The sequence below is a fragment of the Ruditapes philippinarum genome, unplaced genomic scaffold, assembly GCF_026571515.1.
Source record: "Ruditapes philippinarum isolate M1 unplaced genomic scaffold, ASM2657151v2 ctg16122_1_1_1_1, whole genome shotgun sequence".
Taxonomy (NCBI): Eukaryota; Metazoa; Mollusca; class Bivalvia; order Venerida; family Veneridae; genus Ruditapes; species Ruditapes philippinarum.
In genome coordinates, this window is record NW_026863469.1 from 6,909 (window position 1) to 19,921 (window position 13,013).

A 13,013-nucleotide genomic window follows, 5' to 3' on the forward strand; every position below is an offset into this window, starting at 1 on the left:
CGTGCGTCTATGTATGTATGTGTGTACGTGATATTTATGAAAGAATAAAGCTTCTTCTTTGTTCTCTTTGTCTTCTTCTTCTTCATCTTCGTCTTCTTCTTCGTCTTCATCTTCTGATTCTTCTTCTTGTTCTTGTTCTTGTTCTTGTTCTTCTTCTTCGTCTTCTTCTTCTTCCTCTTCTTCCACATACTAAACATATAAGCTTTTAGCATTATAGTTTCCGAGAATAAACAGATTTTTAAAGATTTCATCTTTAAAGTCTATTTTTAACTATTGTAACTTACTAAAGCATTTGACTGGAACCATTTTTAAATATAATTTTTGTAAACGACCACCTAAGGATCATTCCTACTAAGTTTGGACAAAATACAACAAGTAACTAAGGAAGAGATATTGCTGAAAAGAATGTGGACAACTGCCAACGACGGACACATTGGCATCACACCTCTGAGCACTTTGTGAAATATGAACAATGCGCCAGCAGACATGACTTATTGAACAGGACAAAACAAATTTATTTTCTTGAGCATCTAGATGGCTAACATTATATATTTCTGATCTCATTTTAAGCTTCAAAATTGTCTGATTTACTATAAAATAAAGAGGCGAGAATTGAGTGGGCCGAAACCATCAGAGTACGGGAAAATCCCGGAAATGGGACGAGAATAAATGGGACGGGTTTAAGCTATCCTTGACGCATGCGCAATACGTTATTTGGCGCGAAATGTACACAAATCATTTTTTGCAAGTTAATAAGTTCGAAAAGCCTCTGAACCTTTAAAAATCATGGTATGTTGATGGGAGGAAATTTCTCCAAAGGCTATATTTTGCATATTTTTAGAATTCAGATTCATCATAATTTACCATATTAAATTTTCATAATGTTCATCATGTAGGTCACCTGTTGATTCGTTTTTTGATAATTTGTTATAAACAGGATAATATCATGATTGAATATGCCACTTTCGGAACTTCGCTTCTATCTATTTTCCGTCAATGTCAAAACCCTCGCGGGGACGTAGACATGTACCGGTAAAGATGTATAAGTCGCACCAGTTGACCACAGACACTATGTGGTCAGTTGATGACACTACATTGCTCAGTCCTTGTTCTGTATCAGGTTGTCACTGTTGCACGAACAAGTCCTATATGTTGTTGCTTTGAGATATTTTTACTTCTGGCAAAGCCACGTCATATTGCAGACTTCTCGAAATACGTCGGTCCGACGCACAGGCGCTTGTCACATAATCAAATATTTTACATAATCGGTCTATATATGTATATAAAGATATAAGGCCCCCAAGGAAACAAAAACATAATGCGGAACAAACAAGAACAATGCTGAAAGAAACGACCAGATCATGGTTATCTCTTTCTGGTCGCCATCTGAAAGGATCAATCCAAGCGTTAAAGCTTTTTATTTCATTAAAATTCTTCAAATAGCAAAGAAATGAGTAAAAGTTTAAGAAAATGCCAATATTTTCAATCCATGTCGTTTTCGACGTCCAATCTATTCATGTATACAAACATGATTTCTGGTCGATTTCTACGAAATAAATAGAAAACATCTAAAATTTCCTCATAAAATTCATAAACAAACTCTTTTTCTATCAATCTGCGAAGTCTAAATTGAACTAGAGCCCTCTTTGTACTCAAATATTTAAAAAATATTGGTTGTAGAAGCGGAGGTCAAGTAAAGTGCGCCATTTGTAATTTGAAGTGACAGATAAATGAAGCAAAGAAATAGTATAATACGATTGGTCAATAGTATTCCGATAATTATCTTAACCAATCAAATCCTTATATAATATTCAGAGCGGAACAGTATATACATGCGCTATACATGGCGATAAAATACTGTCACAAGCGAGATCCTTGTGTATTTTTTAATGAATAATCAATTACGTACGAAGAGGGCATTTGATCAGTGAAGACTTCACAGATTGATAGGAAAAGAGTTTGTTTATGGAACGTACGTGGAAATTCTAGCCGTTTTTTGGTTTTTTTTCGTAAAAATCGATCAGAAATCGTGTTTGTATACATGAATGAACTGGACGTCGAAAACGACATGAATTGAAAATAATGGCATTTTGCGAAACTTTTCCCAATTTCTTTGCTATTTGAGGGATTTTAATGAAATAAAAAGCGTTGGCACTTGGATTGATCCTTTCAGATGGCGACCAGAAAGAGATAACCGCGATCTGGTCGTTTATTGCAGCAGTGTTCTTGTTTGGTCTGCATGATGTTTTTGTTGCGTTGGGGGCCTTATATCTTTATATACATATATAGACCGTTTATGTAAAATATTTGATTATGTGACAAGCGCCTGTGGTCCGACGGACATATCCGATAAATTTTGATTAGGTCCGACGATTTTTTATTCCGGATCAGTCCAACTGTACAGGCATTTATCCAAGTCGCATCACTCGCATGTATACAAAAGGGTGTCCCTTAGGTGACAAACCTGGAAAAAAAATGAAAATCTACGACAGAGGAGCATGCAGAACAGCAGTAAAACTAAAAAGGATGAAAAGATTAGACTGAGACAAAATTTAATGAAAAATGTAAGCAGGACTGCGAATCATTGGTATATGACAGGGAGGAGGTGAAAATGCACTGTACGGACTGTGCCGATTTTTACGCGTAAAAATTAAAACCGAAAAGTGTCTTAGAAGTACAACACAAGATTTCCTTTGATTTTGATTAATTAGCTCGACTATTCGATAAGAATAAGTAGAGCTATTGCAGTCACCCGAGCGTCGGCGTCGGCATAACCACTTATGTTAAAGTTTTTGTAATAGTTCAAATATTTTCAAAGTCCATAGACATATGGCTTTGAAACTTTGCACACTTGTTCACCATCATGACCCAAACCTGTAGACAGGAGGAGGTAACTCTATCAAGCATTTTGACAGAATTATGCCCCTTTTTCGACTTAGAATTTACGTTAAAGTTTTTGTAATAGTTCAAATATTTTCAAAGTCCATTGACATATGGCTTTTGAAACTTTACACACTTGTTCACCATCATGACCCCAACCTGTAAACAGGAGGAGGTAAACTCTATTAAGCATTTTTGACAGAATTATGCCCCTTTTTCGACTTAGAATTTACGTTAAAGTTTTTTGTAATAGTTCAAATATTTTCAAAAGTCCATTTGACATATATGGCTTTTGAAAACTTGCGTACACGCTAGTTTTTGTAATAGTTCAAATATTTTCAAAGTCCATTGACATATGGCTTTGAAACTTTGCATCATGTTCACCCATGAGCCCAACCTGTAGACAGGAGGAGGTAACTCTATCAAGCATTTTGACAGAATTATGCCCTTTTTCGACTTAGAATTTACGTTAAAGTTTTTGTAATAGTTCAAATATTTTCAAAGTCCATTGACATATGGCTTTGAAACTTTGCACACTTGTTCACCATCATGACCCCAACCTGTAGACAGGAGGAGGTAACTCTATCAAGCATTTTGACAGAATTATGCCCCTTTTTTTACTTAGAATTTACGTTAAAGTTTTTGTAATAGTTCAAATATTTTCAAAGTCCATTGACATATGGCTTTGAAACTTTGCACACTTGTTCACCATCATGAGCCCAACCTGTAGGCAGGAGGAGGTAACTCTATCAAGCATTTTGACAGAATTATGCCCCTTTTTCGACTCAGAATTTACGTTAAAGTTTTTGTAATAGTTCAAATATTTTCAAAGTCCATTGACATATGGCTTTGAAACTTTGCACACTTGTTCACCATCATGACCCCAACCTGTAAACAGGAGGAGGTAACTGTATCAAGCATTTTTTTTACTATCAAGCACTAAGAATAGTCGAGCGTTGCTGTCCTACCGACAGCTCTTGTTCGACTTAGAATTTACGTTAAAGTTTTTGTAATAGTTCAAATATTTTCAAAGTCCATTGACATATGGCTTTGAAACTTTGCACACTTGTTCACCATCATGACCCCAACCTGGAAACAGGTGGAGGTAACTCTATCAAGCATTTTGACAGAATTATGCCCCTTTTTCGACTTAGAATTTACGTTAAAGGTTTTTTAATAGTTCAAATATTTTCAAAGTCCATTGACATATGGCTTTGAAACTTTGCACACTTGTTCACCATCATGACCCCAACCTGTAAACAGGAGGAGGTAACTCTATCAAGCATTTTGACAGAATTATGCCCCTTTTTAGCTCACCTGAGCATATGCTCAGGGTGAGCTATTAGGATCACTCTTTGTCCGTCGTACGTCGTCCGTTGTCCGTTCACACTTTTCAAACAACATCTCCTCTGAAACCATAAGGCAGATCATAATGAAACTTCACAGGGATGTTCCTTGTGTGAAGCCTTAACAAAGTTGTTCAAAGAATTCCATTCCATGCAGAACTCTGGTTGCCATGGCAACCAAAAGAAAAAACTTTAAACATCTTCTTCTAGATAACCCAAAGAGCTAGAGCTTAGATATTTGGCATGAAACATCTTCTAGTGAGTGTCTACCAAGATTGTTCAAATAAAAGCCCTGGGGTCAAAATTGGCCCCGCCCCAGGGGGTCATTGATTTTCCCTATAGGCATATAGTAAAAACTTCAAAAATCTTCTTTTAAAGAACCCAAAGAGCTAGACCTAAGATATTAAGCATGAAACATCTTCTAATGAGTGTCTACCAAGATTGTTCAAATAAAAGCCCTGGGGTCAAAATTGGCCCCGCCCCAGGGGGTCATTGATTTTCCTTATATGCATATAGTAAAAACTTAAAAAAATCTTCTTCTAAAAAACCCAAAGAGCTAGAGCTTAGATATTTGGCATAAAACATGTTCTAATGGATGTCTACCAAGTTTGTTCAAATAAAAGCCCTGGGGTCAAAATTGGCCCCGCCCCAGGGGGTCATTGATTTTCCCTATATGCATATAGTAAAAACTTAAAAAAATCTTCTTTTAAAGAACCCAAAGAGCTAGACCTAAGATATTAAGCATGAAACATCTTCTAATAAGTGTCTACCAAGATTGTTCAAATAAAAGCCCTGGGGTCAAAATTGGCCCCGCCCCAGGGGGTCATTGATTTTCCTTATATGCATATAGTAAAAACTTAAAAAAATCTTCTTCTACAAAACCCAAAGAGCTAGAGCTTAGATATTTGGCATTAAACATGTTCTAATGGATGTCTACCAAGTTTGTTCAATAAAAGCCCTGGGGTCAAAATTGGCCCCGCCCCAGGGGGTCATTGATTTTCCCTATATGCATAAAGTAAAAACTTTAAAAAATCTTCTATTAAAGAACCCAAAGAGCTAGACCTAAGATATTAAGCATGAAACATCTTCTAATAAGTGTCTACCAAGATTGTTCAAATAAAAGCCCTGGGGTCAAAATTGGCCCCGCCCCAGGGGGTCATTCCCTATATGCATATAGTAAAAACTTTAAAAATCTTCTTCTAAAAAACCCAAATAGCTAGAGCTTAGATATTTGGTGTAAAACATGTTCTAATGGATGTCTACCAAGTTGTTCAAATAAAAGCCCTGGGGTCAAAATTGGCCCCGCCCCAGGGTTCATTGATTTTCCCTATATGCATATAGTAAAAACTTAAAAAAATCTTCTCTTAAAGAACCCAAAGAGCTAGAGCTAAGATATTAAGCATGAAACATCTTCTTATCAGTTTCTACCAAGTTTGTTCAAATAAAAGCCCTGGGGTCAAAATTGGCCCCGCCCCAGGGGGTCATTGATTTTCCCTATATGCATATAGTAAAAACTTAAAAAAAAATTCTTTTAAAGAACCCAAAGAGCTAGAGCTAAGATATTTAGCATAAAATATGTTCTAATGGGTGTCTACAAAATTTGTTCAAATAAAAGCCCTGGGGTCAAAATTGGCCCCGTCCCAGGGGTCATTGATTTTCCCTATATACATAGAGTAAAAAGTTAAAAATCTTCTATTAAAGAACCCAAAGAGCTAGAGCTGAGATATTTAGCATGAAACATGTTCTAATGGATGTCTACCAAGTTTGTTCAAATAAAAGCCCTTGGGTTAAAATTGGCCCTGCCAGGGGGAGGGGGGGGGTCAAAAGTCATTGTTATTCATAATTTGTGTATAGTAAAATCTTAACATCATGAAATATCTTTTAATGGGTGTCTTCCAAGTTTGTTCAAATAAAAGCTCTTTGGTTTAAACTGGCCCGGCCCTGAGGGCCTTTGTTCAGGTGAGCGACCCCAGGGCCATCATGGCCCTCTTGTTTGACTTAGAATTTACGTTAAAGTTTTTGTAATAGTTCAAATATTTTCAAAGTCCATTGACATATGCCTTTGTCACATCCACAAAAATCATGATTATACTATAACTCTTATATTACCGGTGCAACTCTATTACCAACATACTCTCAGTATTTTGTTGTGTGCGGTCATATATACAGTGAAGTTAAAAAATCTTTGACATCATTTAATAAATAATGTAAGGAGTAGTTGAATTTTTTCTGCTTCACACAAAACATTCATTATTAAAAACATCAATTAAATTAAATGCAAACATACAGAAAACAGGCTGATAATATGGAATCCTATGCTAAATCGTTATATTTAATTAGTCCTTATACAGCCGATAAACAAATGGCTGTCACACAGTGATCTATTGGAGGGTATATGCACAGTGTTTTTTCCCCTGTATTTTACAGTCGAATAAAGGCTGTTTCCCCTAGCCCAAAATAAGGTATATTTCCCCCTAAAAATGCTAATATTTTCCCCTAAAACCCTTGAGCACATTCTTCACCAGAACGATGACTTAACATCCGCTGACTTATATCAGCTGTCCCTATAGATAGCCTCTGCTAGTACCATGCATGTTAAATTGAATTGAAATTGAATTTTTTTTTAATGTTGTAGTAAGCAAGTCTACAAGATATAATAAGCCACGCCTTTAATATCAAATATCGTTATTGTTACTGTGTGTATGTTTACTTGATGTTTGGGAGTTTATGAGTGTATACTTGGATGCAACACATATAATAAAATATATAAACCATCCTTCGGGTCTTGTTTAGTTGGTGTGCTAGTAAGCCATCCAAATAGAAAATATAAATGTTACAAATGTATGGGTAAATTCTATTCTCAGTGGTTGGAATTTGATTTCCCCCTTTTCTGATTTATCACGCTATATATTCCCCTTCAGAAAGCCATAGGTTATTTTGAAAATTGAAAAAAGAAATCACTGACATTGCATGCGCAGGCTATAACATTTTCATAGGTTAAGGGATTTTGAAATAACATTGCATAAATGTTCACAATAATAAGATGATGTGTCATGAGCAACACCTGACCCCTACCTCAAAGGTTAATGTCACACTTGGAGGTCAAAGGTCAACATGGTCTGTTAAATAGGGTATATTTTGTGCCCAATTTTTTCATCAATCAATGTATTTTGCTATGTACATCAAAACGTGTGTTTGTCAGTCTGTTGGCCAGTAAACAAAAATGTTTCCAATCAATAACTTAAGAACACCTAGTCCTAGAAAGAAACTTCAAACTTGGTATTATATTGAGATAGGTCATAACCAGTAGATGAACCCTATTGTGTTTTGGATCAAAGGTCAAGGTGGCATTGACTTTTTATATCAAAACGATTTCCGACCAATAACTTAACAACCCATGGACCCTTCACCCTTTATTATAAGTATAATTTCACAGATCTATGCATTTGTCTTGGCCAGTAGACCCCTTGATTTTTAGGTCAATGTCACAATGACCTTTTATGTCAAAACAGTTTGAGACCTACAACTCTACAGCCTATGGGCCCTTTGCCCTCAAACTTAACAGGTGCATTGATCTTTGCCAGTAGATGAGCCCTTTTGATTTTTGGGTCAAAGGTCTAGGTCATGTCCACTTTGTAAAAATCGTTTCCGAGCAATAACTCTACAACCCGTATGCTCAACTGCTCATGGCCCCCAAACTTCATTGATGCATTGATCTCTACCAGTAGATGATCCTCATTGGTTATAGGAGCAGGGGGCCAAAGGTCAAGGTCACATTCACCTTGTTTTGTATCATATCATATGAAACTAGAAATGACTATGATTATTAAAAATGTTGTAAACCTACTGTTTTTTTTTTTAAGAAAAATGTTAACTTTTTTTTTTGCCTTTTTTCATAAACACATACCCTTAGTCCTTACATAATGAGTTTCTCTGTGAATGTCATAATGGGTGCTTATTCTTGCTACCCATTAAAGGTAAGATAGAGGGGGCATATGTGTCATTTTCATATTTTCTTGTCGCATATAAATTTACATTGTTATGTTTATGTTGTTGTTTTTTATTTGCAGAGTAAATCAGATATAAGGAATTTCTTCAGCTTAGGTGCAGCCAAGAAGACTGAAAATAGGTCAACAGCAGAAAAAAGTAAGGACTCTGACACTGGTTTGACGAAAATCAAGAATGGCAAAGAACATCATAAAAATGACCTTCCCATCTCAAATAAAGTTAATACAAAAGACAGTGATATAAATGGGAATAAAAAGAATGAAAATGATTCTAAGAAGAAAAAAGAAAGCAAAAGTAGGGATAAAAGTCGTGATAAAAGTGACAGTAAAAACAAATCGAGAAAATCTGAAAAGAAAGTGGACATAGATATTAGTGAAGATGTCATTGAAATAGATGATGATTCTCTTCCTGAAGCACCTGTGAAGGATAAAAAGAAAGATAAAGCAAAGAAAAAAGGTCTGGAAAAAGATGTGGAAGAAGTTCCTGTTGAGAAGAAAAAAGGAAAGAAAAGAAAGAAAGAGGTGAGTACTAACTAATTATACCTAAAAATTGAATTTGTTTGGCTTTATGACTGAAAAATTTGGTAACTTTTTGTTTGTATGTTTTGGGTACAATTTGATAAAATAAAAAGTCTGCTCTATATGTAGATTATATGATTTTTGATACAAATATAAAATTTACAACCAAAATCTCACATTGGTTTGCAGATCTACTTTGCATACAATTATAGAAAGTTCTACAATGCCTGGCTTCCATAAGCCCCTGCCGATAAGAGAAAAACTTGCTGCTGCTAAATATATAACTAGACCATTCTTAAAAGTTACTATGGATGAATTTACTGCTAGCTACCTTCAGATTTCCTTTTTTGGCTTTTAATATTAATAAAGTTAGTGAACATCCATTTAAAAACAAGCTGAGTGAAATAGAAAGGCCTAGCTAAAGGTGTTATAGATTAGGCCTAAAATAAAATATTTTGAACTCAATTATTATATAATTTTGCTAGAAAAAAAACATTTTGGAGAAAAAACACCCTCCAGTTAAAATCCTGAGTGTCAAATTAGGCCTTTTGGAAATTTGAAGGGTCAAAGAGTCATTTCAAGGGTCAAACGAACACCCTGTAATAACTTGGAATTAAACTTGACTGTAAAATTTTGATATATTTGCAAGATAACTAAAAGCATTTTGATATATTTAGGTATCAAGTGATGACGACTTTGATGTAAAGATTGAAGATGACGATGATGATGACATGGTTGTTAGAAAATCAAAAACCATGAAGAAGAAAGGAAAGAAAATACAGAAACTTCTTGACTCAGGTCAGTGTTGATAGTGAGATATTGAAATATGTCACACTGACTACAAAATACTTCTTTCTCGTTGGATGTTTTGATGTCACATGGTGACTCAATATGTCCTTGATTAAGTAGCTGAATATATTGAGTGTGACCTATAATGTGTCAGTGTGACGGAAAACACAATTAAACAAAACAAAATTGATTTAGAATATATTGCCATTATTGGGCAACATAATTATAAATGTAAAAAAAGATGCAAGAATTGTCTATATTTCAATTAATTATTAAGGTAGTTACTGAAGAGTGACACTGAACATATCAATACTGCTTTCTTCAGTTTAAATTACTGCAAAATATTTTAGAGTTTTTCTTAATTTATTAAATTTTAAGGGAAAATTATTCTATAGTTGGGGGAAAATTATACTTTTTAGGTGTGGAATGGGTCCAAGTTCAACCTGAAATTGACCTTAAAAGTCAGTGGCTAGTGTTTATTTTGATAAAGTAAAAGCTGTTAAACTATAAATTAAAGTGGTCAAAACCTTTATAAGGGAAGGGGTCTGGAAATCTGGAATTTTTCCCCTACTTGCTTACAAACATATTTTGGGGTTGTATTTGAAATATTTTTAGGTTTTTTGTTTGTTTATTTTTAAGGTGAGAACTGTTTATTCTGGATTTGGAAAGGGGCCTTTCCTTTAATAGACTTTCCCTAGCTTTCATATTTTTAAAGTGTTGTCATAATTTATTTGGCTTATATCAAGACAAAACTTGGTCATGGATGTAAAGGTTTGCATTTTTCTGTACTGGTGTCACTGACTGTTCACTTCCAAATTCAGTTCCAATATTCCTAAAACCTTGTGTAAAAAAAACTATTTACTGTTAAATCTTTATAAGATTATGACCGTTAAGTTTGTAAGTTTTTATTACAGATTCAGATGAGGACCCTTTTCCAAAAGACAAAAAGCAAAAAAAATCCAAGAAGAAGCAGACGGTGGTTCATATAGGAGGAGCTGGTATGTTGTTACACTGGAAGCCGGTACAGACTGGAATATCGGGCTCGAGAGTAAATGTTTAAGGTGGTAACAAGGCACTGCAAGCAGTTACTTGAGAGCCAGCTATTCCTGTCTGTTATGGCAGTGAGTGTATGATTATTTTTATTGCTTATTACAAACTGGTCATAGTGTAACAAAAAAAATATATTTTTACCTAGTAATCGGGTACTTGAGTAATTTGCAACTTTTTTCAGTGGGATGATGTGATTTTAAAGCACAATACTTTTAAAATGTGGTCAGTCAGAGCATACTTGTTAAACAACTTGTGTCCCAACATTATGTTAAAACTGTGACACTTTTTTAGCCATTTTTAGTCCTTTCCAAGTATGAAAACATTGTCGTTTTTATCTTTCATTGGTAATTTGACCTTTTAAATAGCTGCTATAAAACAAGACAAGAAATGAAACCCTTTTGTCAGAAAAATGAATATTTCTTACCTTTTAGAAGAATGCATTGAAGAGGAAGTTAAACCAAAGAAAACCTTCCTGGATAATTTTTTAACAAGTCCAAGCCCAAGTAAAACAGCTAAACGCAAGACTGAAGCAGAAAAACAAGAGGTGAAAGGTCAGGAGGTGAAAGTTACGGATTTCTTTGGGAAGTCATCAATACATCGAGTGGAGAGAAAGATTATACATGTTGAGAGAAAACAAGAAAAGGTATAAGTAACAAGTCCTATTATTTCCTGTAAAGTTCTTCTGGAGGGAAAAAAAAGAGAAAGCATTGTGAAAACACAAATGTATGTAAACTGTTTTACCAATGTATATATGAAATTACTAAGAAAGTTACATTACCTGCCTCGAATATCTGACTTTGGGCTAACTGTTTTAGGCGATAGCACTGTTCTTTCCATTCTTTTTTCTTTTCCAAATTACATATTGATAATAGTTTGTGAAGATAAAAGTCAGTCGGATATTAATTAGGATAAAAAGATCACAAACTAACAAAGTTTATCAAGGCATGTTTTGCTTTAATAAGCATCATCAGTTGATATGATAAATAACCTATTATAAGTCTGATATTAAGGAAATTCTAAATAATTGTGACCTAGATTAATTCTCAATTCAGAAGGAAGAGAAAAAGGAGAGTATAAGGATGGAGGTAGATGACATAGAAATGCACAGTGATGATGAGTTTGAACGAACTTTAGAACTTTTAGATGAAGAGGCAATTACCTGTTCTAAGGTAAATATATGCCATGAGCAATTTGATTACACCAGCCAGGAACTGACAAGGATATCTATCTCAATGGTAATTGTTGACGGCGGTTACCCTCAAGCTAGATCTGCCGGCCTATGATGACAGCCAGTGTTTGATTCTTTTTCTTGCATTTAACTACAATAATCATAATTGAGAAAGAAATTGTGAACACTATAATATTTTCATTTAGCATTTCCCTTTTCTTTTAGAAGTGTAACTTCATTCAAAATGGCAAAATGACATTCTAAGGATGCAATACATTAGTAAAAGACGCATGCACAGGAATGACATCATTTAACACACGCAAATTGTCTTACAGTGTAGGTGTAAGATAGGGGTTTTTTTTATCACCATTGTAAATGGAGAGTCCTGTCCAACAGCACCCTGATAATTTCATGCATTTTGGTTGGTGAAGTTAAGCACTATAATGTTAAAATGCTGAAATAAAAAATCAGAAATTATTCCAGGGTAACCCATTTATACCTGTGTTTGTACATTTCATTAAATGTAAAAATAATGTTGCCTGGAATTTTTGTTAAAGTAGTAATTGTAGAAAAGTTTAGTGTTGTAATACCTGCTAGTTATGCTTTTGTTTATGGTTTTAGAAGACAGAAGACATTAAAGCAGAGAAGAGTGAACCTGTGAAAGAAGAGAAAGGTATGTATTTATCAAGGTTTTTTTTTATTTCAGAGCACTTGCAATGCAGTTATATTAATTTGTTGAAAAAGCAATGATTTCGCTTTTAAAGAAATATAATTATAGACATAATTCTTTCATAGTATTTTGGAAATATTCGGGGTTGTTTTCTTTCTTTTTTTTTTTCAAAATTCAAATAATGATTTTTGCAGCAGATAAATACTGTATACATTTTACAGGATTTTTTTTATCATTTTTTGTCCCCACCAGTATTATTATAGTCAAGTTCATGTATGTAAAGGTGTCGGACTGAAAATACCTACCAACTGGATCTATAAAGTGCGGGTCTAAAGGTACATTTTTTTCCAAAGGCTCTTTAAGCTTAAAAAGGTAATATTTTCATTTTTCAAAATTTCAAAAGGACGTCCTTTTACAGTTTCCAAAATATCATTTATTGACCATATATCTGAGCCATCTTTTGCTATTTGGAATTAAGTACAGTTAAAGTGATTTGGTATTTTATATTGATGTCAAAATACTACTTTGTTTACATTTTGCAACCTTTTTAAATTTTTGTTATTTTCATCTGAACACTTACTTCA

At 34.3% G+C, this 13,013-nt stretch overlaps 1 protein-coding gene across 1 annotated transcript; it reads left to right on the forward strand.

Moving 5' to 3' along the window:
- The first annotated feature begins 667 nt into the window (after positions 1 to 667).
- LOC132722155 (cylicin-1-like) lies at positions 668 to 12,763 on the forward strand. The gene is made up of 7 exons (XM_060706598.1): positions 668 to 789; positions 8,297 to 8,755; positions 9,430 to 9,550; positions 10,456 to 10,539; positions 11,023 to 11,234; positions 11,644 to 11,760; positions 12,381 to 12,763. Exons 1-7 carry the CDS (start codon positions 787 to 789, stop codon positions 12,507 to 12,509), a joined length of 1,125 nt encoding a protein of 374 aa, XP_060562581.1. The 5' UTR covers positions 668 to 786; the 3' UTR covers positions 12,510 to 12,763.
- Positions 12,764 to 13,013: the final 250 nt, after the last annotated feature.

Coding starts and splice junctions, on each gene's coding strand:
- LOC132722155 (XM_060706598.1), top strand. Junction 8,756..9,429: donor GAAAGAAAAGAAAGAAAGAG/GTGAGTACTAAC, acceptor TGATATATTTAG/GTATCAAGTGATGACGACTT. Junction 11,235..11,643: donor TTGAGAGAAAACAAGAAAAG/GTATAAGTAACA, acceptor TTCTCAATTCAG/AAGGAAGAGAAAAAGGAGAG.